The sequence below is a fragment of the Panulirus ornatus genome, chromosome 43, assembly GCF_036320965.1.
Source record: "Panulirus ornatus isolate Po-2019 chromosome 43, ASM3632096v1, whole genome shotgun sequence".
Classification (NCBI taxonomy): domain Eukaryota; kingdom Metazoa; phylum Arthropoda; class Malacostraca; order Decapoda; family Palinuridae; genus Panulirus; species Panulirus ornatus.
In genome coordinates this window covers 4125765-4149665 of record NC_092266.1, presented here as the reverse complement: position 1 = coordinate 4149665, position 23901 = coordinate 4125765, and the positions used below count along the sequence as shown (strand labels likewise).

The following is a 23901-nucleotide window of genomic DNA, read 5'->3' as shown; positions in this document are numbered from 1 at the left end:
GACGCTCGGCGGTCCAAGGTAGGGGAGAGGTAAGAGAGAGTGTGAGGGTCTCCACCCCGTAAGGTGAGAACAGGTCCACTCCAGCCTCCACTCCTCAGGATAATGAGTTTTCCAGAATGGGGTGGGGAAGCTGGGGTAGAGATTGCTCAAGCCAAACGGTCGAGAGATGGACGATGGATGATAAACAAAATTGAATAAAAATTGGATGAGAAAGATGGACTGGAGGCAACGCGGGGGTGTAGGTAGCGGCGAGGGTGGTGGTGAGGGATCAGCCTACCGGCGTCAGGTCACCGGTCGGGTCACCGTAACTGTCTCCCACGGGAAGGACCAACGTGGGAGCCAATGTTACAATCCGCTTCTTTCTTCGGTTTTCTCTCTTCTGTCTTCTATCTTCTTTCTTCTGTCGTCTATCTTCTTTCTTCTTTCTTCTGTCTTCTATCTTCTTTCTTCTGTCTTCTATCTTCTTTCTTCTTTCTTCTGTCTTCTATCTTCTTTCTTCTGTCTTCTATCTTCTTTCTTCTTTCTTCTGTCTTCTCTCTTCTTTCTTCTCTCTTCTTACGGTCTGGCGGTTAATCCTCCATCAACCACGTGGTCACCACGTGGCCGAGACAGGAGCGGCAAGAACCAATCCGAATGATCTCCTTCTCACATCACCACTACTTGTTATCACCTCCCCAGTAGCCCCTTTCACTGAAGTTCCCATTTGTTCCCTTGTCTTACGCACTTTATCTACCTCCTTCCAAAACATCTTTTTATTCTTCCTAAAATTCTAAGATACTCTCTCAACCCAAATCTCATTTCCCCTTTTTTTCACCTCTTGCACCTTTCTCTTGACCTCTTGCCTCTTTCTTTTATACATCTCCCAGTCATTTGCATTATTTCCTTGCAAAAATCGTCCAAATGCCTCTCTCTTCTCTTTCACTAATAATCTTACTTCCTCATCCCTCCACTCACTACCCTGTCTAATCTGCCTACCTCCCACGCTTCTCATGCCACAAGCATCTTTTGCGCAAGCAATCAATTCTTCCCTAAATACATCCCATTCCTCTCCTATACTCACTTTACGTCCTTTGATTCACTTTTTTCCATTCTGTACTCATTCTCTCCTGGTACTTCCTCAAGCAAGTCTCCTTCCCAAGATCGCTTACTCTCACCACTCTCTTCATTTCAACATTCTCTCTTCTGAAAACCTCTTCATATCTGCATCTTCGCCTAAACAAGCACCACTCTCTTCACTCCAACATTTTCTCTTCTTTTCTGAAATCCTCTACAAATCTTCACCGCCTCCACTCGCGCGATTATCAATTAACACGTAATCCAATAACGCTCTCTGACCATCTTTCCTACTTACATACGTATACTTATGAATATCTCTCTTTTTAAACAAGGTATTCCCAATCACCAATATATATATACATATATATATATATATATATATATATATATATATATATATATATATATATATATATATATATATATATATATATATATATATATATATATATATATATATATATATATATATACAGAGGTATAAGTTTGTTGAGTATTCCTGGTAAATTATATGGGAGGGTATTGATTGAGAGGGTGAAGGCATGTACAGAGCATCAGATTGGGGAAGAGCAGTGTGGTTTCAGAAGTGGTAGAGGATGTGTGGATCAGGTGTTTGCTTTGAAGTACGTATGTGAGAAATACTTAGAAAAGCAAATGGATTTGTATGTAGCATTTATGGATCTGGAGAAGGCATATGATAGAGTTGATAGAGATGCTCTGTGGAAGGTATTAAGAATATATGGTGTGGGAGGCAAGTTGTTAGAAGCAGTGAAAAGTTTTTATCGAGGATGTAAGGCATGTGTACGTGTAGGAAGAGAGGAAAGTGATTGGTTCTCAGTGAATGTAGGTTTGCGGCAGGGGTGTGTGATGTCTCCATGGTTGTTTAATTTGTTTATGGATGGGGTTGTTAGGGAGGTAAATGCAAGAGTTTTGGAAAGAGGGGCAAGTATGAAGTCTGTTGGGGATGAGAGAGCTTGGGAAGTGAGTCAGTTGTTGTTCGCTGATGATACAGCGCTGGTGGCTGATTCATGTGAGAAACTGCAGAAGCTGGTGACTGAGTTTGGTAAAGTGTGTGGAAGAAGAAAGTTAAGAGTAAATGTGAATAAGAGCAAGGTTATTAGGTACAGTAGGGTTGAGGGTCAAGTCAATTGGGAGGTGAGTTTGAATGGAGAAAAACTGGAGGAAGTGAAGTGTTTTAGATATCTAGGAGTGGATCTGGCAGCGGATGGAACCATGGAAGCGGAAGTGGATCATAGGGTGGGGGAGGGGGCGAAAATTCTGGGGGCCTTGAAGAATGTGTGGAAGTCGAGAACATTATCTCGGAAAGCAAAAATGGGTATGTTTGAAGGAATAGTGGTTCCAACAATGTTGTATGGTTGCGAGGCGTGGGCTATTGATAGAGTTGTGCGCAGGAGGATGGATGTGCGGGAAATGAGATGTTTGAGGACAATGTGTGGTGTGAGGTGGTTTGATCGAGTGAGTAACGTAAAGGTAAGAGAGATGTGTGGAAATAAAAAGAGCGGGGTTGAGAGAGCAGAAGAGGGTGTTTTGAAGTGGTTTGGGCACATGGAGAGAATGAGTGAGGAAAGATTGACCAAGAGGATATATGTGTCGGAGGTGGAGGGAACGAGGAGAAGAGGGAGACCAAATTGGAGGTGGAAAGATGGAGTGAAAAAGATTTTGTGTGATCGGGGCCTGAACATGCAGGAGGGTGAAAGGAGGGCAAGGAATAGAGTGAATTGGAGCGATGTGGTATACCGGGGTTGACGTGCTGTCAGTGGATTGAATCAAGGCATGTGAAGCGTCTGGGGTAAACCATGGAAAGCTGTGTAGGTATGTATATTTGCGTGTGTGGACGTATGTATATACATGTGTATGGGGGGGGGGTTGGGCCATTTCTTTCGTCTGTTTCCTTGCGCTACCTCGCAAACGCGGGAGACAGCGACAAAGTATAATAAAAAAAAAAAATAATATATATATATATATATATATATATGGGAGGGTATTGATTGAGAGGGTGAAGGCATGTACAGAGCATCAGATTGGGGAAGAGCAGTGTGGTTTCAGAAGTGGTAGAGGATGTGTGGATCAGGTGTTTGCTTTGAAGAATGTATTTGAGAAATACTTAGGAAAGCAAATGGATTTGTGTGTAGCATTTATGGATCTGGAGAAGGCATATGATAGAGTTGATAGAGATGCTCTGTGGAAGGTATTAAGAATATATGGTGTGGGGGGCAAGTATTTAGAAGCAGTGAAAACATTTTATCGAGGATGTAAGGCATGTGTACGTGTAGGAAGAGAGGAAAGTGATTGGTTCTCAGTGAATGTAGGTTTGCGGCAGGGGTGCGTGATGTCTCCATGGTTGTTTAATTTGTTTATGGATGGGTTGTTAGGGAGGTGAATGCAAGAGTTTTGGAAAGAGGGGCAAGCATGAAGTCTGTTGTGGATAAGAGAGCTTGGGAAGTGAGTCAGTTGTTGTTCGCTGATGATACAGCGCTGGTGGCTGATTCATGTGAGAAACTGCAGAAGCTGGTGACTGAGTTTGGTAAAGTGTGTGAAAGAAGAAAGTTAAGAGGAAATGTGAATAAGAGCAAGGTTATTAGGTACAGTAGGGTTGAGGGTCAAGTCAATTGGGAGGTAAGTTTGAATGGAGAAAAACTGGAGGAAGTAAAGTGTTTTAGATATCTGGGAGTGGATCTGGCAGCGGAGGGAACCATGGAAGCGGAAGTGGATCATAGGGTGGGGGAGGGGGCGAAAATCCTGGGAGCCTTGAAGAATGTGTGGAAGTCGAGAACATTATCTCGGAAAGAAAAAATGGGTATGTTTGAAGGAATAGTGGTTCCAACAATATTGTATAGTTGCGAGGCGTGGGCTATGGATAGAGTTGTGCGCAGGAGGGTGGATGTGCTGGAAATGAGATGTTTGAGGACAATGTGTGGTGTGAGGTGGTTTGATCGGGTAAGTAACGTAAGGGTAAGAGAGATGTGTGGAAGTAAAAAGAGCGTGGTTGAGAGAGCAGAAGAGGGTGTTTTGAAATGGTTTGGGCACATGGAGAGAATGAGTGAGGAAAGATTGTCCAAGAGGATATATGTGTCGGAGGTGGAGGGAACGAGGAGAAGTGGGAGACCAAATTGGAGGTGGAAAGATGGAGTGAAAAAAGATTTTGTGTGATCGGGGCCTGAACATGGAGGAGGGTGAAAGGAGGGCAAGGAATAGAGTGAATTGGATCGATGTGGTATACCGGGGTTGACGTGCTGTCAGTGGATTGAATCAGGGCATGTGAAGCGTCTGTGGTAAACCATGGAAAGCTGTGTAGGTATGTATATTTGCGTGTGTGGACGTGTATGTATATACATGTGTATGGGGGTAGGTTGGGCCATTTCCTTCGGCTGTTTCCTTGCGCTACCTCGCAAACGCGGGAGACAGCGAGAAAGCAAAAAAAAATATATATATATATATATATATATATATATATATATATATATATATATATATATATATATATATATATATATATATATATCATACAAACCTCCTACAGCCAGGATCAAGCCCAGGACCCCTATGCAAGAGGCGGGAATGCTAACCGCTAGGCTAATACGAAATAACTATTCGACTACTAACTACTCGAATACCCTTCGTCTCACATTGGTGAGCAACGGGGTCTACACCGGTTATTTCCCAAAATGCGCACATAGCCAGCAGATAGCATTTTACCGAACCTAATAGTACAATGCGGAGGTACATAAATACGAATAAAGCGCATATGAACGCGCACTTTCATAGAACATACAAACCTGCAACAACCAGGATCGAACCCGGGACCCCTTTGCAAGAGGTTCGGTAACTGCTATCTGCGGCTATGTGCGCCTGTTGGGAAATAACCGGTGTAGACCCCGTTGCTCACCAATGTGAGACGAAGGGTATTCGAGTACTTAGTATTCGAATGATTATTTCCTATTAGCCAGGCCCATGGCTCGCGGTTAGCATTCCCGCCTTTACACTTTGTATAAAGTAATGAGACTCACGGACATGGCGTGAATGTCATGTTAAGTCCTTTCCAATCAGTTTTAGTTGCAATTCAGCTTATAAATTCCACAATTATCAGGTAACCATTAATTCCTTTGTAGCTACATTTCTTCTTTCAGATTTTCATCTAGATGAATTCCTGCTTGGTTCAAATGTTTTCCAAAAAGATCGTGTCTCAGTACAACATGAGGAAGCTTTAAGAAAGCGTAATTTTATATGGAATGAGAAATTTAATGGTAAAGGTTTGGAGAATTACTGATGTGAGGGGATAAAGAATAGACTGAATAAAAGCGAAACATGAAATCATCCTTTGAACTCTCATTGAAAACCTTTGAATATAGAAACGCGCGGGTAAGACCATATCACATTAAAGACTGGAGGATATAGAGTTTTACGGGGAAAAATCTATGTATAGACAGAGGTAGAAGGTGACCCAATGTATTACCTGATGGTACAAAGAAAAACAGTAATACGACCGTGAAGTATGATGAGGATTTTGTTTTCTGGCCACATGTACCAGTGCAATACGTTTTCTTTAGAATTGGAAAATCAAACACTGTACACAGACCGAGGCAACTGGTCTCCTCTCTCTCTCTCTCTCTCTCTCTCTCTCTCTCTCTCTCTCTCTCTCTCTCTCTCTCTCTCTCTCTCTCTCTCTCTCTCTCTCTCTCTCACGTGGTCTTCTGTGGTCATATTTCATCCCCCACCCGACTACCTCCTATATGACCAGTGAGCCCGAGGTTTGTGGTCACTCGTCATACATTCGACAGAGACTTTACAGACGGGTTTGTACTGGCTGAAGGTATATATTAAGCACTATGATCTCTGATGATGGTAAGTAACCTGTGATGGTCTCACACAATACACACACGATATACCAGATACAGAAAGTAACCAACGTAAGTACATGTGATATTCCTGTATCTATCGTAATACAATTCAGATTCGACGTGAGCTTGAATTATCATTTATTGAACTAGGATGTTTGGGGTTCTTCTCCATGTCATCATAACCTGTAATGGGATGAGCAGGAAAGTTAAGGGATTACAACATGGATCCAAAGATACCTTCCCAAGCTGTAAAAGACCTAATTTAATTACGTGTCAGTCTTTCTTTGAAATTCCTCCTATCAAACAACCTTTAAAACTATACGTTTCTTTCGTAAGTCTTTTGTTTTACAGTTGCCTTTAATCACCTTCTCTTTGTAAGCGTATCCTATACCTCTGGGAACACTTAGTTAAAACAGTATAGAAAACATGAGCAAAACATTTAAGAAGTGCAATTTATTTCTCTTTACTTAATTCACGAGAGTTTTTAGATATTTTGAAAGTTTGGTAAATATCGACAAGCTAGTCTACGTGCTCGAGGCAAGCGTTTGATAAGTCATTCCTCTTAGTCACACTTTATGTTGTGTCTTTGAATCTCAGTTATCAAAGTGAGTGCAGGTGACATCACACACCAGCACAACAGATGTGGCACTAGCAGGTACTGGCAAGGTCGTCCTCTGGTGCTTGATACAACCGCTGTCACAGCTGTATTGCTGCTGTAATGCTGCCTGACACACTGCCTCTTACAGCAACTCACGCATAATGGAATACATTGTGAATATACATTTACGTTTCATGCAAGTGTTTTCTGTCACTAAGTATGAAAGAACACAATGATAAATCAGAAATAACGTTCTTGATAACGTTGAATATGTGAAGATAGAGTTAATCTATATCTTTGAATTGAACATCCATTCGTAAATAAGTATAATGTGAACTATGAAAGACTCATATATATATATATATATATATATATATATATATATATATATATATATATATATATATATATATATATATATATATATATATATATATATATATATATATATATATATATATATATATACATATATATTTTCCCTGGGGATAGGGGAGAAAGAATACTTCCCACGTATTCCCTGCGTGTCGTAGAAGGCGACTAAAGGGGGAGGGAGCGGGGGGCTGGAAATCCTCCCCTCTCGTTTCTTTTTTAATTTTCCAAAAGAGGGAACAGAGAATTGCGCCAGGTGAGGGTATTCCCTCAAAGGCCCAGTCCTCTGTTCTTAACGCTACCTCGCTAATGCGGGAAATGGCGAATAGTTTGAAAGAAAAAGAAATATATATATATATATATATATATATATATATATATATATATATATATATATATATATATATATATATATATATATATATATATATATATATATATATATATATATATATATATATATATATATATATATATATATATACATATATATATATATATATATATATATATATATATATATAATAGGGTGGGGGAGGGGGCGTAAATTCTGGGGGCCTTGAAGAATGTTTGGAAGTCGAGAACATTATCTCGGAAAGCAAAAATGGGTATGTTTGAAGGAATAGTGGTTCCAACAATGTTGTATGGTTGCGAGGCGTGGGCTATGGATAGAGTTGTGCGCAGGAGGATGGATGTGCTGGAAATGAGATGTTTGAGGACAATGTGTGGTGTTAGGTGGTTTGATCGAGTGAGTAACGTAAGGGTAAGAGAGATGTGTGGAAATAAAAAGAGCGTGGTTGAGAGAGCAGAAGAGGGTGTTTTGAAGTGGTTTGGGCACATGGAGAGGATGAGTGAGGAAAGATTGACCAAGAGGATATATGTGTCGGAGGTGGAGGGAACAAGGAGAAGAGGGAGACCAAATTGGAGGTGGAAAGATGGAGTTAAAAAGATTTTGTGTGATCGGGGCCTGAACATGCAGGAGGGTGAAAGGAGGGCAAGGAATAGAGTGAATTGGAGCTATGTGGTATACCGGGGTTGACGTGCTGTCAGTGGATTGAATCAAGGCATGTGAAGCGTCTGGGGTAAGCCATGGAAAGCTGTGTAGGTATGTATATTTGCGTGTGTGGACGTATGTATATACATGTGTATGGGGGGGGTTGGGCCATTTCTTTCGTCTGTTTCCTTGCGCTACCTCGCAAACGCGGGAGACAGCGACAAAGTATAATAAATAAAATAAAATAAATATATATATATATATATATATATATATATATATATATATATATATATATATATATATATATATATATATATATATATATATATATATATTGTGGTTATGCCTATACAAACTCACTGACCATGATCAGCAGAGCCCCGCACGAGGGTGGGCTTGCATGGAGTCTAATCGTGGGCGTGGGGGCGGCCCACAACCAAATCTCGTCTGCTCATCCAACCCTCGACGCTTGTCGATAAACGGGTGATTGGCTTAAGGTGGTTGTGTGTGTGTGTGTGTGTGTGTGTGTGTGTGTGTTACACATTACTGGTGACAACAATAAACAGCACAAATAACACATTAGGCAGTACGAACACAACACGGTGGGACACCACCAACCATGCTCAAGAGAGCACAGCAGGGCATCATACTACAAAACAAAATTGAAATCCCCTTAATGAAAACACACAATACAACATAGCATAACGGGGGACTAATGTAGTACACCACATCCAATTTTAAAGAATACAACATAACTGGAGGCACCTACGCTACACAACATATTAGTGACGCTCAATACAATAGAAAATACTCTCAATATAATGCAGTCAGATAGACCAACACTACACAGCTAGAAACACAACGATAAACTAAGACACCCGGGGAATCAAGCCTAACCCAACACAACAGAGAATACTGACGACATATAAAACACTTGGAGACACTAACAGAACATAACACAAAGAGGGATCACACAGAAGACAACAAACGCACAGCTGACTACGATACTAGTATAATGTGATCCAGCCGTGGACACAACTCACCTAAGGACACTAGAAACATAAGGGACATAGACACATTAAGTTAGCACAAGAGATCTTGGAACACTAACTCAGTACACTACACCTTGGGAAGTTGAATAACATATGTTCCAGCACCGCTACAGTACAACACAGCCGGGGTAGTAACACGTCACAAAGCAACACAGTCAAAAATACTAACATGGCACAACATAAACGTACGTATCAACACACACACACACACACACACACACACACACACACACACACACACACACACACACACACACACACACACGCTACACGAACAAGGACACTAACACAGTGAACATAGCAGGAGGAGTCGGAGGTGGAGCAGTGACCAGTGACCTGTATATACCAGCGTGACCGTAATGACCCGGAGGTGTGGCAGTGAAGAGTTAAACTATCTGTACCACGACGAGCCACAGGTGGAGCAGTGGAGGATGGAACTGTGTGGTCACACTTAATAGTGATAACATGGAGTGTGAGCGGTGATGTGTGGCACTATCTGTGGCCCTGTCAGCGTAACAACTAGGATGTGGAACAGTGACGAGTAGACTGTCACAACTCGCATCACTGTGACGAGTTGGAGGTAGAAGTTACGTGTATAACTGATCCCGCGTCACCATGACGTACCAGAGATGAGTCAGTGACGAGAGGAACTGTCTGTACATGTACCACCGTCACGAGACGGAGGTGGACAGTAACCTGAGAGCTTATATGAGTCCGCGTTGCCGTCACGAACCGGAAGTCGTACAACAATGAATGTAACTGTCTTTACCTGCGTTACCGTGGGGAGCCGTTGGTGGAGCAGTGACGAGTGGAACTGTCTGCACCCGCATCCTAGTGATGAACCGAAGATAAAGCTTTGATGAGTGGAACCGTGTGTGCAAGCGTCACTATGACGAGCAGGAGGTGGAGCAGTGACGAGTGGAAGTGTCTGTACCAGCGTCACTGTGAAGAGCAGGAGGTGAAGCAGTAACGCGTGGAAGTGTCTATACCAGCGTCACTATGACGAGCAGGAGGTGGAGCAGTGACGAGTGGAAGTGTCTGTTCCAGCGTCACTATGACGAGCAGGAGGTGGAGCAGTGACGAGTGGAAGTGTCTGTACCAGCGTCACTATGACGAGCAGAAGGTGAAGCAGTAACGCGTGGAAGTGTCTATACCAGCGTCACTATGACGAGCAGGAGGTGGAGCAGTGACGAGTGGAAGTGTCTGTACCAGCGTCACTATGAAGAGCAGGAGGTGGAGCAGTGACGAGTGGAAGTGTCTGTACCAGCTTCACTATGAAGAGCAGGAGGTGGAGCAGTGACGAGTGGAAGCGTCTGTACCAGCGTCACTATGAAGAGCAGGAGGTGGAGCAGTCACATGAGGAAGTGTGTGTACTCACGTCACCGTGACTATGGTCGCACAATATGGCCACTACAAGATGGTTACCATAATGTGGTCCCCATCCACACTACCCACATGGCAGGGGAAGAGACCACAACCGTGTCAATACACACATCAGTAGCAGCGATTAACAACACTGGACAACACCACCAACCTGCGTGCCAACATGTGCACCTCCTGCACCATGTGATTACTGCTGTACATACGTCATCATTTGTATGTATTCCTTTGTATCACTCTTGTCAGCACTCTTGATGACATTACACTCAACACTAACATGATCTATAACGTCTGTATGGACATGAAAAGACAAAATTGGTTGTCACAAATCTAGGAAATTCTTAGTGTTTATCGTGAATGAAAAGTGAGCTTTTATCCAGTGTTTATTCACTGAAAGTTACCCACATCAATCTGGTAGAACTTAAAACACAATCTTTTGGCATGATATTACCGGTTCCTTTGGCACCTCAAGCTACAATTATTTTTAAGGGAAGGGTAATGAAATTATAAGACGATTAGAGCAGATTTGGGTTTGCAAACCAAATTTAAGTGGAATCAAATTACTACTTCATTCAGCCGGGAGGAAAATTGGATTCCAGCTGAGTTATGATAGTTCCTAATGCAATAACAGAACCACCTGAGCCTCGCAGGCTGACCATAGTACAATTTTTGTTTAATTATCGACTAGAAAATATTTCCCTGCCTCTGCCTCTGTTATGACGGCTTAACCCACACATTTCTAAGATATCCACACACGCTCTTATCTGTCTGGTGCATCCATGCTCCAATCATCCTATCCAAAATTCCCATACGCATCTACACCTTCCTAACATTCATATCCCAAACAACCTACAGTTGCTTGGGATTGGTGGTAACGGAAGAGTAGATCTGGTCAATATCAATGACCAAGTGGTTGTCATGAAGACTCTCCTAAAATTGGAAAACATTCCCGAATTGCTGAGTGAAGTCAGGATCCAGCGTGAACTAGCAGGCGCTGGAGGAGCCCCTGATATATTATGGCCTGAGTCTGGAGCCTGCCAGGGTCTTCATGTCCTACACTGGAGAGACTTACGATACCTACATCAACAGCTGCAGGCAGCGAGAACTCATTGAGTCTCTCATTATCGTGGCCTCCAGACTACAAGAAATCCACGATCACGGCTTCGTGCACACTGACCTCAAAACAAACAATATAACAGTCGAAGTTTCCGAAGATATCGACACCCACATTATTGACTATGTGTTGGCCACAGAAATAGGCAACATCCTCATCTTCTCGGGCAAGGGTGGGAGACGACCTTGGTATGCACCCGAGTTGTATGAAGGAGTGCCATTGACCCCAGCCTGCGACGTCTACTCATTTGGAGAGGTTATAGGCACCGTAACGAAGAAGGTGTCCGACGATGAGGTCATATGGGATCTTATCATGCTTCAAGCCGAAATCCAAGACGACAGTCCCACAGCCCGGCCTTCTCTCGACACCGTCATCACCAAACTGCGATTCATTGTTGAATCTCACTACTGAATGGAGTGTCCAGTTTACTCCTCCAACATTGTAAAAAAATACTATTTCTTTTTGTACTAATGGATAATGATAATCTTATTGTACAATAGATTTTAAAAATATATATTGTTTTCGATCCTGCATGAGTGAGCTATCCTCAAGGTATCCAGGAAGCTGTACTAAGGTCTGGAAGACCAGCTGGTGGTTACTTCCAGCATTACTGCCCTCAGGGAAATTCAGTACATTCGTGCACATATTCGTGTTTGGCATTGATGGATTTTACTGCCAAACACCCTGACATCGAAGAGGAATACAACCTTAATTTATTTCATGATCATATGGGTACCCAATCTGATGAGAGAGCTGTGGACATCGTTCAAGAAATAATTGAACAGGATCATATCGATGTTGATACTTTTGATGCAAGACCTATAACGTCCATGGTCCAGGTACATTAAGACCCGAAACTTTCAGTTTATCTCATTTTCATATAATGAAAGTAATGTTCTTTAATATAAAGAGACATATTTTTGCTGAATACCTCCCCCCTAAGCCTTACCAATTGAATTACTGGGAGCGATCCCAATATGCTGCTGTCACTGGATAAGGTATTGGGTGGTTCTCATGTTCGAAGATTATACACTTAATAGGGAAAAAGTCACGATTTGATAGGATACGGTTAGAGATTGTTTTCAGGAGGAGGAAGAGCGTGTAGAGTAGTCTCCTTCTTCCTCTACAGAAGCACTTAGCACTTTTGCTTCTTCCTCAGGCCACATTGACTTTCTCGTCTCCACTTTTTCCTTTGAGGACTAAGTAAAACTTCTCCAAGACCAAGAGAACTGAGCCCCTTCAGCTGAGACAGTTAGCCACGGGGGAAGATTCAGTGAAATGGTCAGAGATTTTAGCCTAGAGTATTCTGCTGGGAGCACAGCGCCTGGCAACAGCTGGAAGGAGCGGGATTCTTAAGTCAAGAGTATTCTGCTGGGAGCATAGCGCCTGGCAACAACTAAAGAGAATGAATATCTTCTGGTGAAACAGATTCAACAGAATTAATGCTAATAAATAAAGTGGTTATCTAGAAATTCCTCTTGTATCAGGCTACAGACTAGCTGTCAAATTACAGAAAAGGTCTAATGCATTTTGTCCGTACAGGTGACGAGTGTCGCTTCAATGTCTGAAAATGTGCCACATTTGCAGTCGTATTCAGTCTCACTTTTTTCTTTCCTTTACAAAAATAATTTTAGAAAATGGAGCCACCACAACACATAATGAACAGCCGAGATGATGAACAACACGCCATCAGCAGCCCACATGATGAACAACACGTAATGAACACCTGGGATGATGAACAACACGTAATGAACAGCTGAGACGATGAACAACACGTGATGAACAGCTTAGAAGATGAACAACACGTAATGAACAGCTGAGATGATGACCAAACGTAATAAGCAGCAGAGATGATGAACAACACTTAATGAGCAGCTGAGATGATGAACAACACGTAATGAACAGCTGAGATGATGAACAAAATGTAATAGGCAGCTGAGATGATGAACAACCCGTGATGAACAGCTGAGATGATGAACAACAAGTAATAAGCATCCGAGATGATGAATATCAGGTAATGAACAGCTGAGACGATAAACAGCTGATATGATGAACAGCATGTAATAAACAGCTGAGATGATGAAGAACACGTAATAACATTTGAGACATGAACAACACGTAATGAACAGCTGAGATGATGAACAACACGTAATGAACAGCTGAGATGATGAACAACAGTAATGAAAAGCTGAGATGATGAGCAACACGTAATGAACAGGTGAGATAATGACCAACACGTAATGATCAGCTGAGATGATGAACAAACGTAATGAGCAGCTGAGATGATGAACAACGCGTAATGAACAGCTGAGATGATGAACAACATGTAATGGAGAGCTGAAAGGATGAACACGCAATGAACAGCTGAAATGATGAACAACACGTAAAGAGCAGCCGAGATGATGAACAACACGTAATGAACAGCTGAGACGATGAACAACACTTAATGAACAGATAAGAAGATGAACAAAACGTCATGAACAACTGAGATGATGAACAAAACATAATGAGCAACTGAGATGATGAATAACGCGTAATGAACAGCTGAGATGATGAACAACACGTAATAAGCAGCCGAGATGATGAACAACACGTAATGAACAGCTGTGATGATGAACAACACATAATGAACAGCTGAGATGATGAGCAGCAGAGATAATGAAAAAACGTAATGAACAGCTAAGATGATGAACAACACGTAATGAACAGCTGAGATGATGAACAACATATAATGAACAGCTAAGATGATGAACAGCACCTAATGAACGGCTGAGATGATGAACAACACTTAATGAGCAGCTGAGATGATAAACAACACGTAATGAACAGGTGAGATGATGAACAACACGTAATGAACAGCTGAGATGATGAACAACATATAATGAGCTGTTGAGATGATGACCAATACGTGATGAGCATCTGAGATGATGAACAACACGTAATGAACAGCTGAGATGATGAACAATACGTAATGAACAGCTGAGTTGATGAAGTACGCGTAATCAACAGCTGAGATGATGACCAATACGTAAAGAAAAGCTGAGATGATGAACAACACGTAATGAAAAGGTGAGATGATGACCAAAACGTAATGAACAGCTGAGATGATGACCAAAACGTGATGAACAGATAAGATGATGAACAACACGTAATTAGCAGCTGAAAGGATGAACAACACGTAATGAACAGCTGAGATGATGAACAACACGTAATGGATAGCTGAGATGATGAACAACACGTAATGAACAGCGGAGATGATGAACAACACGTAATGAACAGCTGAAAAGATGAACAACATGATCAGCTAAATTGATGAACAACACGTAATGAACAGCTGAGATCATGAACAACACGTAATGAACAGCTGAGATGATAAATAACACGTAATGAACAGCTGGAATGATGAACAACACGTAATTGATAGCTGAGATAACGAACAACACGAAATGAACAGCTGAGATGATGAACAACATGTAATGAGCAGCTGAGATGATGAATAACACGTAATGAACAGCTGAGATGATGAACAACACGTAATGAACAGCTGAAATGATGAATATCACGTAGAGGATAGCTGAGATGATGAACAACACATAACGAACAGCTGAGGTAATGAACAACACGTAATGAACACCTGAGATGGTGAAAAACACGTAATGAACAGCCGAGACGATGAACAACACGTTATGAACAGCTGAGATGAGGAACAACATGTAATGAACAGCTGAAAGGATGAACAACAAGTAATGAACACCTAAATTGATGAACAACACGTAATGAACAGCTGAGATGATGAACAACACGTAATGAACAGCTGAGATGATGAACAACACGTAATGAACAGCTGAGATGATGAACAACACTTAATGAACAGCTGAGATGATGACGAAAGCGTAATGAGCAGTTGAGATGATGAACAACACGTAATGACAGCTGAGATGATGAACAACACGTTATGAACAGCTGAGATGATGAACAATATGTAATGAACAGCTGAGATAATGAACAACAAGTGATGAACAGCTGAGATGATGAACAACACGTAATGAACATCTGAGATGATAAACAACACGTAATGAACAGCTGAGATGATGAACAACATGTAAGGAACTGCTGAGATGATGAACAACATGTAATTAATAGCGGAAAGGATGAACAACACGAAATGAACAGCTAATATAATGAACAACACGTAATGAACAGCTGACATGATAAACAACACGTAATGAGCAGCTGAGATGATGAACAAAACGTAATGAACAGCTGAAATGATGAACAACACGTAAATGATAGCTGAGATGATGAACAACACATAATGAACACCTGAGGTGATGAACAACCTGCTTTGTATTGCACAAACGTTCTTACCTATGTTACTATCAGTATACTGTATGATTTATGTTATACCTGTTTTGTATACACAAACGTTGTTACCTAGGTTACTATCAGTATACTGTATGATTTTTGTTATACCTGTTTTCTATACACAAACGTTGTTACCTATGTTACTATCAGTATACTGTATGTCGTGTTATACCTACTTTGTGTTACACAAACGTTGTTACCTCTGTTACTATCAGTATACTGTATGTCGTGTCATACTTTCTTTGTGTTCCACAAACGTTGTTACCTATGTTACTATCAGTATACTGTATGACTTATGTTATACCTACTTTGTATTACATAAACGTTGTTACCTATGTTACTATCAGTATACTGTATGTTGTGTTATACCTGCTTTGTGTTACACAAACGTTGTTATCTATGTTACTATCAGTATCGCTTAGTATACTGTAATTAATGTATCCTAGACCCACCTCTGAAGGGAGTGTATCCTTGGGGTGCCTGAGCCCGCTCGCCTTCCCCCGTCACTCTCCTATGTTGATGTATTTTACCCACTGTCCGCTCTATACTGGCCTCCACCTACACCTAGATATGTATGTACACTTCACCCATACAATCATTGAGATGTTTTTTCTATGGATATCCAGACAATAATCTTTCTTTTTATAAAAGAAATAACATTTATTGAATTGTAACAAACTTACCTCAATCTTCAACATTATCAACGTCACGAGCAGGTTTCTCAACTAATTGGATTATGGAAATATCAAGCAAATCTACGTGGATCCGCACACGAAGCTGGTGGAAAGAGACATTCGCCCCAACCTTGCACTTAAGTCTTTTACGACAGAATCTTGTTCATCACAAATTTCTGCAAACTGATCATAAAATCTGTTGCCTTTCTCTGGTATTTGTCCTACTGTTATTTTCTTACGAAGCTCATCTTTAATCTATGCAAAATGAAATCGACACATTTCCATCGGGTACATTTTATTCATCACAAGATTAAGATGATCTTTAACAAAGGCCAAACATTACCGCCTACATTATTTACCATGTTTTTATTAAAAATTATACCCTGGAATTGCGTATTAGGCAAAGAAGTCTATCTATTTTATATCAAACCAAGATTCAGATATAGCAATCACATAATATCTTCTACAGATGCTTTCTCAGACTCTGACATTTAGTTACGTAGCCTCCGAACATTAACAATATCTAAAATACTTTATGTCATGAACCAATGACAGCAAAACAATGCACAGTTCAATATTAGTATTAGGTGCAGCGACAAGTGTAACACTGCAAACTGTTGCCACTCGTTACCACCACACATAAGTATTAAGGTTTTCTACACAGTCTAATGGCAATAAACAGACAACTTACCTACAGTGAGCTTATTTTAGGGAAAAGTCACTTTCCTTCAGGAGTTTCGTCACATTTGCTTGCAGCCAGTAACCTGAGCTCTCCTGGCTTAATGTTGATGCTCTACATGTACTGTACTGTACGTCTGTACTTACCACCATGTATAGTTAATTTTCAATGAAAATAACATGTGTCCTGATGTTGCTTTCATATGGAGATGCAAGTGAAATGACATACACTACTGATCAGGCAAGTAAAAAAAAAAAAAAAAGATTGATTAAAAAGTAATTCATTTCTTTGATAACATATCACTAATGCAATAAACACGGTAAATCAATACTTAAAAAAAATATTGATATTTCTATAGTGAGAATTTTTACAAATCAAGGAATCTATTGCACAGTCTACTGAGGCCGTAATGTTTAGATATGATCAAAAGGTTGTGGACATAAAGTTACATAAGACGCAGACACCCACCAGAGATGTGAGCAAGAGGGTGACACCTGTGTTACTATAAACCAGACCTGGGAGTGAGGCAGTATGCCTCCCACACACTAGACCAGGCACTGGGCTGCTGTATTCTACACTCATCATGGATGGTACAAGATAATGAATTTCCCATAAACCAGACTTAATGTTGAGATAGTTTGTCCTTAAACATCAAGACTGGCAACGTGTCTCTGTAAACCAGACCTGCACAGAAGCTTGCCGATTGTGTCACTACACAACAGGCTTAGCACTGTGGTATTGTGTCACTAGGCACTGCACCTGGCACAAGGGTCCTGTGGCACCACACATACACTAAATCTGTGGTAGTGTCTCACCACACACCACACCTGTCACGAGGGTCCTGTACCACCATACCATACCTACACTAACACCGGGGTACTGATGTCACCAGACACCTCACCATAGTGAAGGAAGGTCTTGTAGGTCGGCAATGAGGGTGAGTATTGTAGGGGGGTGGCGAAGAAAGTGAGTGTTGGCACTACAGCGCTGCACCACCACACCTACACTGACACTGGGGTAATGTGTTACCAGACACCCACAAGGCACTAGGACGGTGTAACACCACACCTACACTGACACTGGGGCGCTGTCTCACCACACACCACATCTGACACTAAGCCATTTCATCTCACACTCACCAGTATTGCACTGGCACTGAGGTACTCTGTTCTTCACATACCAGACCTGGCAGGTAGTACTATGTCCCACACACCGCAAGCTTGGACCGGGATGAGGATACTGTGATAAGAGTTCCGTATCTCTGCTTGGGCATGGCGTTCCTTCACACATCACATCTCACACATAGGTATTGTGTCCCTCACACACCAGACGTAGCACTGGGGAACTGTTCCTGCACACCACACCTGGAGCTGGGATCCTGTTTTCCCACATCCTGAAAAATAATGAATATAACTCTCAGCACTGGTAGGCTTCCTGTAGATCTTAAAGGATAACTAATCAAAATACCTAATTATCACCACATTAAGGAAGGGTGATTTGCCTCTGTGTTTCCTTTTAGTCTTAAACTTGATGGTGGGATGAATCGTAATTCATTAAAGAAAACATCATGATCTTGGTAAGAGGGCCATAAGGACCACACATCGTTAACATATCTTAACCATATTTTTGGACTGTTACAAACGGAAGTTTGGATCTCAGTCTCATAGTATTCCATGAATAAGTTACTGAGAATGGGAGTGAGGGAATTTATCATGGCTAAACCGAATTTCTTTCAATAAGAATCAGCCTCAGCATCTTGGAAAACGTTAATGTCAACAAAGTTTTACTAAGTCAATGGAAGTTTTTGAGGGTAGGGGCATCTCAGCTACGTTAAAGGAAAAAGAATCTCGCCATATAATGTAAATAATAGATTAGATTTTGCTAAGAGGGCTAGGATCATTTATTTGCCTGATCATGAACTTCTTAGATTTAATATCAATTTCTCTTTACCAATGTCTATATTGATGAAACCATTGCTTACTTAACCCTAAAACACTGTTGTCAGTAATGAGGAATGGTTTTACTTTCCTCGGGTCCAACAGACAAAGAGGAGAAAAAGATCTCATTACGATTTACTAAACAAATTACACGGACTTAAGCTTTAATTTACCTTATTGAAATATACGAGAAAAGAGAACAAATATAGGAGTAGTTATTGTGTATAATGCAAAAAATAAAAGATACGAGAAATGAAAAGAGAGAAGTAGAGAGAATTTGTACGTGTGTGTGTGTGTGTGTGTGTGTGTGTGTGTGTGTGTGTGTGTGTGTGTATTTTCAGGTCTACCATTACATGTTAGTCAGATCAGCAATTCCACGTACTTCAGGTGGAGTGAGCGAGGATCTTAAGCCGCGGCAACAATGTATTAAAGTGGGTAATAAGGCTAATAGTATGTAATATTATTTTACAGAAATACTAGTATAGTGCCAGAGATGAAACAATATCATTTGTTTATCAGTGTGGGGTCTCACCTATTTGTCGCCTGACCTCCACCGTGGGGTACTCTGTGATCTTGGGAAAGATGGGTGTGACGTCATGGGTCGCTCCACTACACGCCGGGTCGTGGCCGGTTCTTCTCACCACATGAGATCTGGGATGCGTTCAACTACGTTGCGTTTTACTATACTGCTTTTTCGAGAGAAACATTTAGGACATTCTGAACATAAGCATGGTTTCTACCCTGTGTGAACTCTCCGATGTCTTCCTTAACCACCTCTTCAAGAAAATTGTTTTTGGCATTGAGAACATCGGTATGGTTTCTCGCCTTGTGAACTCTCAGGTGTCTGACTAAAGCACTTTTACCAGGGAGAGTTTCTGGACATTCTGAACACTATTATGGTTCCTCGCTTGTGTAACCTCTCGATGTGTCACTGAAGTACTTATAGCAGAAAAGGTTTTTCGATATTCTTTTTACTTGTTTGGCTTCTCGGTTGTGTGAACTCTCAGACTTTTTGCTAAGTTACCTCTGTTATAGAATTGTTTTTTTCATTCTGAACATTGGTATGGCTTCTCACCTGTGTGAACTCTCAGGTGTCCTACTAAATGACTTTTCTGAGAAAAGGTTTCTTGACATTCTGAACATTGGTATGGCTTCTCGTCTGTGTGAACTCTCAGGTGTTTCACTAAATCATTTTTCTGAGAAAAAGTCTTTTGACATTCTGAACATTGGTATGTCTTCTCGCCCGTGTGAACTCTCAGGTGTTGCACTAAATCACTTTGCCGAGAAAAACCTTTTTGACATTCTCAATATTGGTATGGCTTCTCGCCCGTGTGAACTCTCAGGTGTGTCACTAAATTACTTTTCTGAGAAAAAGTTTCTTGACATTCTGAACATTGGTATGGCATCTCGCCCGTGTGAACTCTCAGGTGTCTCACTAAATCACTTTTCTGAGAAAAACTTTTTTGATATTCTGTACATCGGTATGGCTTCTCGCCCGTGTGAACTCTCAGGTGTGCCACTAACCTACTTTTAGAAGAAACAATCTTTTGACATTCTGAACATTGGTATGGGTTTTCACCAGTATGGATTCTCAAGTGTGTCTTTAAATCACATTTTTTAGAAAAACACTTTTGACACTCTGAACACTGATATTGCTTTTGTCCAATGTGAACTTTCATCTGCAACCCTAAGTTGTTCTTACGGGAGAAGGTACTCTGGTATTCTTTACACTGATATGTCTTCTCAAAAGTATGTAATTTCATGTGCCTATGAAGATAGACATGTTTCGTAAAGCTTTTCTGACACTCAGGACATTTGAAGGGTTTTTCTTTTGTGTTTATGACCTTTTGTCTCCTGTTGTCAAAACTGTTTGAGGAGGTTTCGCTGCACGGAGAATATGGCCCTGGTTGTCCCTCCATGCTGCAGTCTTCTGTATCACCATAACACGTTTATAACACAGTGTAGCTCACCCTGTCAGTCCGCAACTGCCGTCCGTGACACCATGAGATGCTTTGCGAGTGAACACCAGAGAGAGACTGACCTTGGCTAGAGTGTGGGATGTAATGCCAACTCACTCTCCACCCTACGTTGCCTCCAGTCCATTTCTCTCGTGCTTTTTTCTATCTTTTTACCATCCATCATCCAACATCTCTCGACCGTTAGGTATGAACAATTTCTACCCCAGCTTCCCCACCCCATTCAGGAAAATTACTTCCTGAGGAGCGGAGGCTTGGTGTGGACCTGTTCTCACCTAACGGGGTTGAGACCCTCACATTCTTACCACTCCCGCCGAGCCTCCTGGGTTACCCTGTGATAGTGCAGGGTCCTCCCTGGAGTGGGGTTGTGGTCCCTCACCTACGTTTCCTCGGCATTAGGACATTGATGCCATCATGCCTCCTGACATTCTTTTAAAATTGATTAAAACCGAAAGTCCCCCCCCCCCTCTTTACACGTTTGAATTACAAACGATTGTATTTAAGACCACTGAGGTCCGTCCCAGTAGGGTTATTCAATCCCCTACTAATAAATATCTATATAAAACATGTTTAAGCAAGGATAGCGATCCAGATGAGATCCTATCCAAGCTTACGACCACCCCCTTCAAGCTAGATGCATCGATAGTGCTAATAATATTGATGCATCTATCTTGTCCCTGAACCCCATAGAGATAACTGAAGCCATAAGTCAAGAAAACAGTGACATTAATGTCATCAACGTTTTCAAACTGAACACTTCAAGATCACTTAAAATACAATGCTCTAACTCGACCGAGACAGATCGCCTACTCTCCCGGGGAATCTTGTTTCCCATGATCTCAGTGCCTGCCAAATACCACAAACCCGACCAGTACCTCGATATACAAGGTTTTAAATGTCTACAATACGGACACGAGACTAAGAGCTGCAAAGCTCAGCGCCAGACATGCAGTCAATGTGCGGAAATTGATCACGGTTTTCGTGAGTGTAAGGCTCAGGCAGCAACCTGTGTTAATTGTAAAGGTCAACACGTTGCTGTACCTGGGCAATGCCCACGAGAGTATGAGCAACTCCGCTCGGCGCGACAATCTCTCAAAACCTCCAGCTCGTCCCCTTCTACAAACTCTCACCTCTACGCAGGAGTTGCTGCTGCATCTCCGTCTGCCACCCAAGCTTCTCCTATCCCAACCACAAACTCCTCCGACCTCCTCACTCTACAAGGAAGGATGCATGCGTGCTACCTCAAAGCACTGTTCTTGAGCAAGGAAGACAAGTCTGAATTTGTCAGGATTTTCGACTTGCTGCCAGCACACATCAACCTGCCCAATGTACTTACTCCACCCGAACTCCTCACCTCCTCCGCCAACAGCCATCCTTCCCAGGCTCCTGTCACACGTCTCCCTGACCCCTAACGCAAATATGTCGCAGGATACTTCCAGTAACACTTCAAACTCTCCCCCAGCAACACAACCTGTCACCCACCCAATACCTCCCCCGCACCCCCCTAACACAACTTCATCCACCACCCCTCAACTCAACACCAACAACCCATCCATTTGTCCACTTACTAATTCCTCTTCCACACTCACCATCACAACTTCCGCCCCCCCCCCCCCCCGACCTTCCTTTCCGAACCTCCACTTCCCAATCCCTCCCCTTCCCCCCCCCCCTCCATCCCCTCCACCTCCCCTCCCCTCGCACCTACCCCTCCCAGAGGAGACACAGAACCTGACCCTGCCGACTCACTAGAAAACCTATTTCCTTACAACGTCGACATTCGACTCGTCGACAATGACTCTCCCCCTCCCTAACCCCTCCCAGGAAGTTGCCGACCCAAGACCAGACAAACCTCCACCGAAGTTCACATGAAGACCCTCAACGGAATGCCAATGGCTGTCATTGAACACAGAATTAAAAGAACGATAAATTTCCCAAAATCGTAAAATGCTTAAAATCTTGCAGTTTAATGTGCTCATCTACCACAATGGCCGTCATCTGGTTGCCACTCTCCTCGAAGAGAAAAGACCCGATGTTCTGATAATCAACAGCACATGTATCACTAGTGGGTGTAGAATTAGACACTACGGATATACATCCCGACAGTCTTCAGACGGTAGACACGAGGAAGTCGCCGTCCTTACACGCAATACAGTCGAACACGAATGATAACCACTTCATGGCGTCTCGAACACTTTCTAGCAGTAAACACAATACATGGCTTCATTATCTTGTGCACAACATACTCTCGACAAAACACTAACATTCCACTCCACGATCTTTGGACAGTATTCAATCACACTCATATCCCAGTCGACCTTCTAGCTGACCTCAACGCCCAACACAGAACCTTCCACCACAACAGAGACAATTCTTACGGTTATGACCTATTCGCTTTATGCTCCTTCAAACGTCTCAACTTCCTAGGACCTTTCTTCCATATCATCTTAACTGGCCCTGGAGGAAAGGGCAGACCCGACCTTGTCTTCTCCAACAGAACCAGTAATTATCTTCATTACTTTTTGTCTCCAGGACCACTGTGTGTTTCCGACCACATCCTTCTCTTTCTTCACCTCTCATCTAACCTTTTCCCCGTCCCACCACTCTCACATTACCATTAAAAAAAAGCAGACTAGCGCAACTTCAAAGACACTCTTTCTAATTGCACTTACACCACAAACTATGAAAACCACCCACTAACACTAATAGACACAGAAATAGAATATATACACCAAACAATCACACACGCAGCTGACGCATCTATCCCAAAATCCCCGTTTACCACAAGATACACCTTTCCATCTACCAAAACAACAAGACTTCTCTCGTACTACCGTCGACGGTT

At 42.0% G+C, this 23901-nt stretch overlaps 1 protein-coding gene and 1 pseudogene across 1 annotated transcript; one reads left to right on the top strand and one right to left on the bottom strand.

Annotated features, from left to right (window-relative positions):
• Nucleotides 1–11362: 11362 nt before the first annotated feature.
• On the top strand, nt 11363–11839 carry LOC139762260 (uncharacterized). Its single transcript, XM_071686854.1, has one exon. It carries the CDS (start codon nt 11363–11365, stop codon nt 11837–11839), a length of 477 nt encoding a protein of 158 aa, XP_071542955.1.
• Nucleotides 11840–16756: 4917 nt separating this feature from the next.
• LOC139762567 (uncharacterized) lies at nt 16757–21101 on the bottom strand (annotated as a pseudogene).
• Nucleotides 21102–23901: the final 2800 nt, after the last annotated feature.

What these genes read in the sequence shown, in the direction of transcription:
- LOC139762260 (XM_071686854.1), top strand. Translation starts at nt 11,363, where the DNA reads ATGTCCTACACTGGAGAGACTTACGATACCTACATCAACAGCTGCAGG.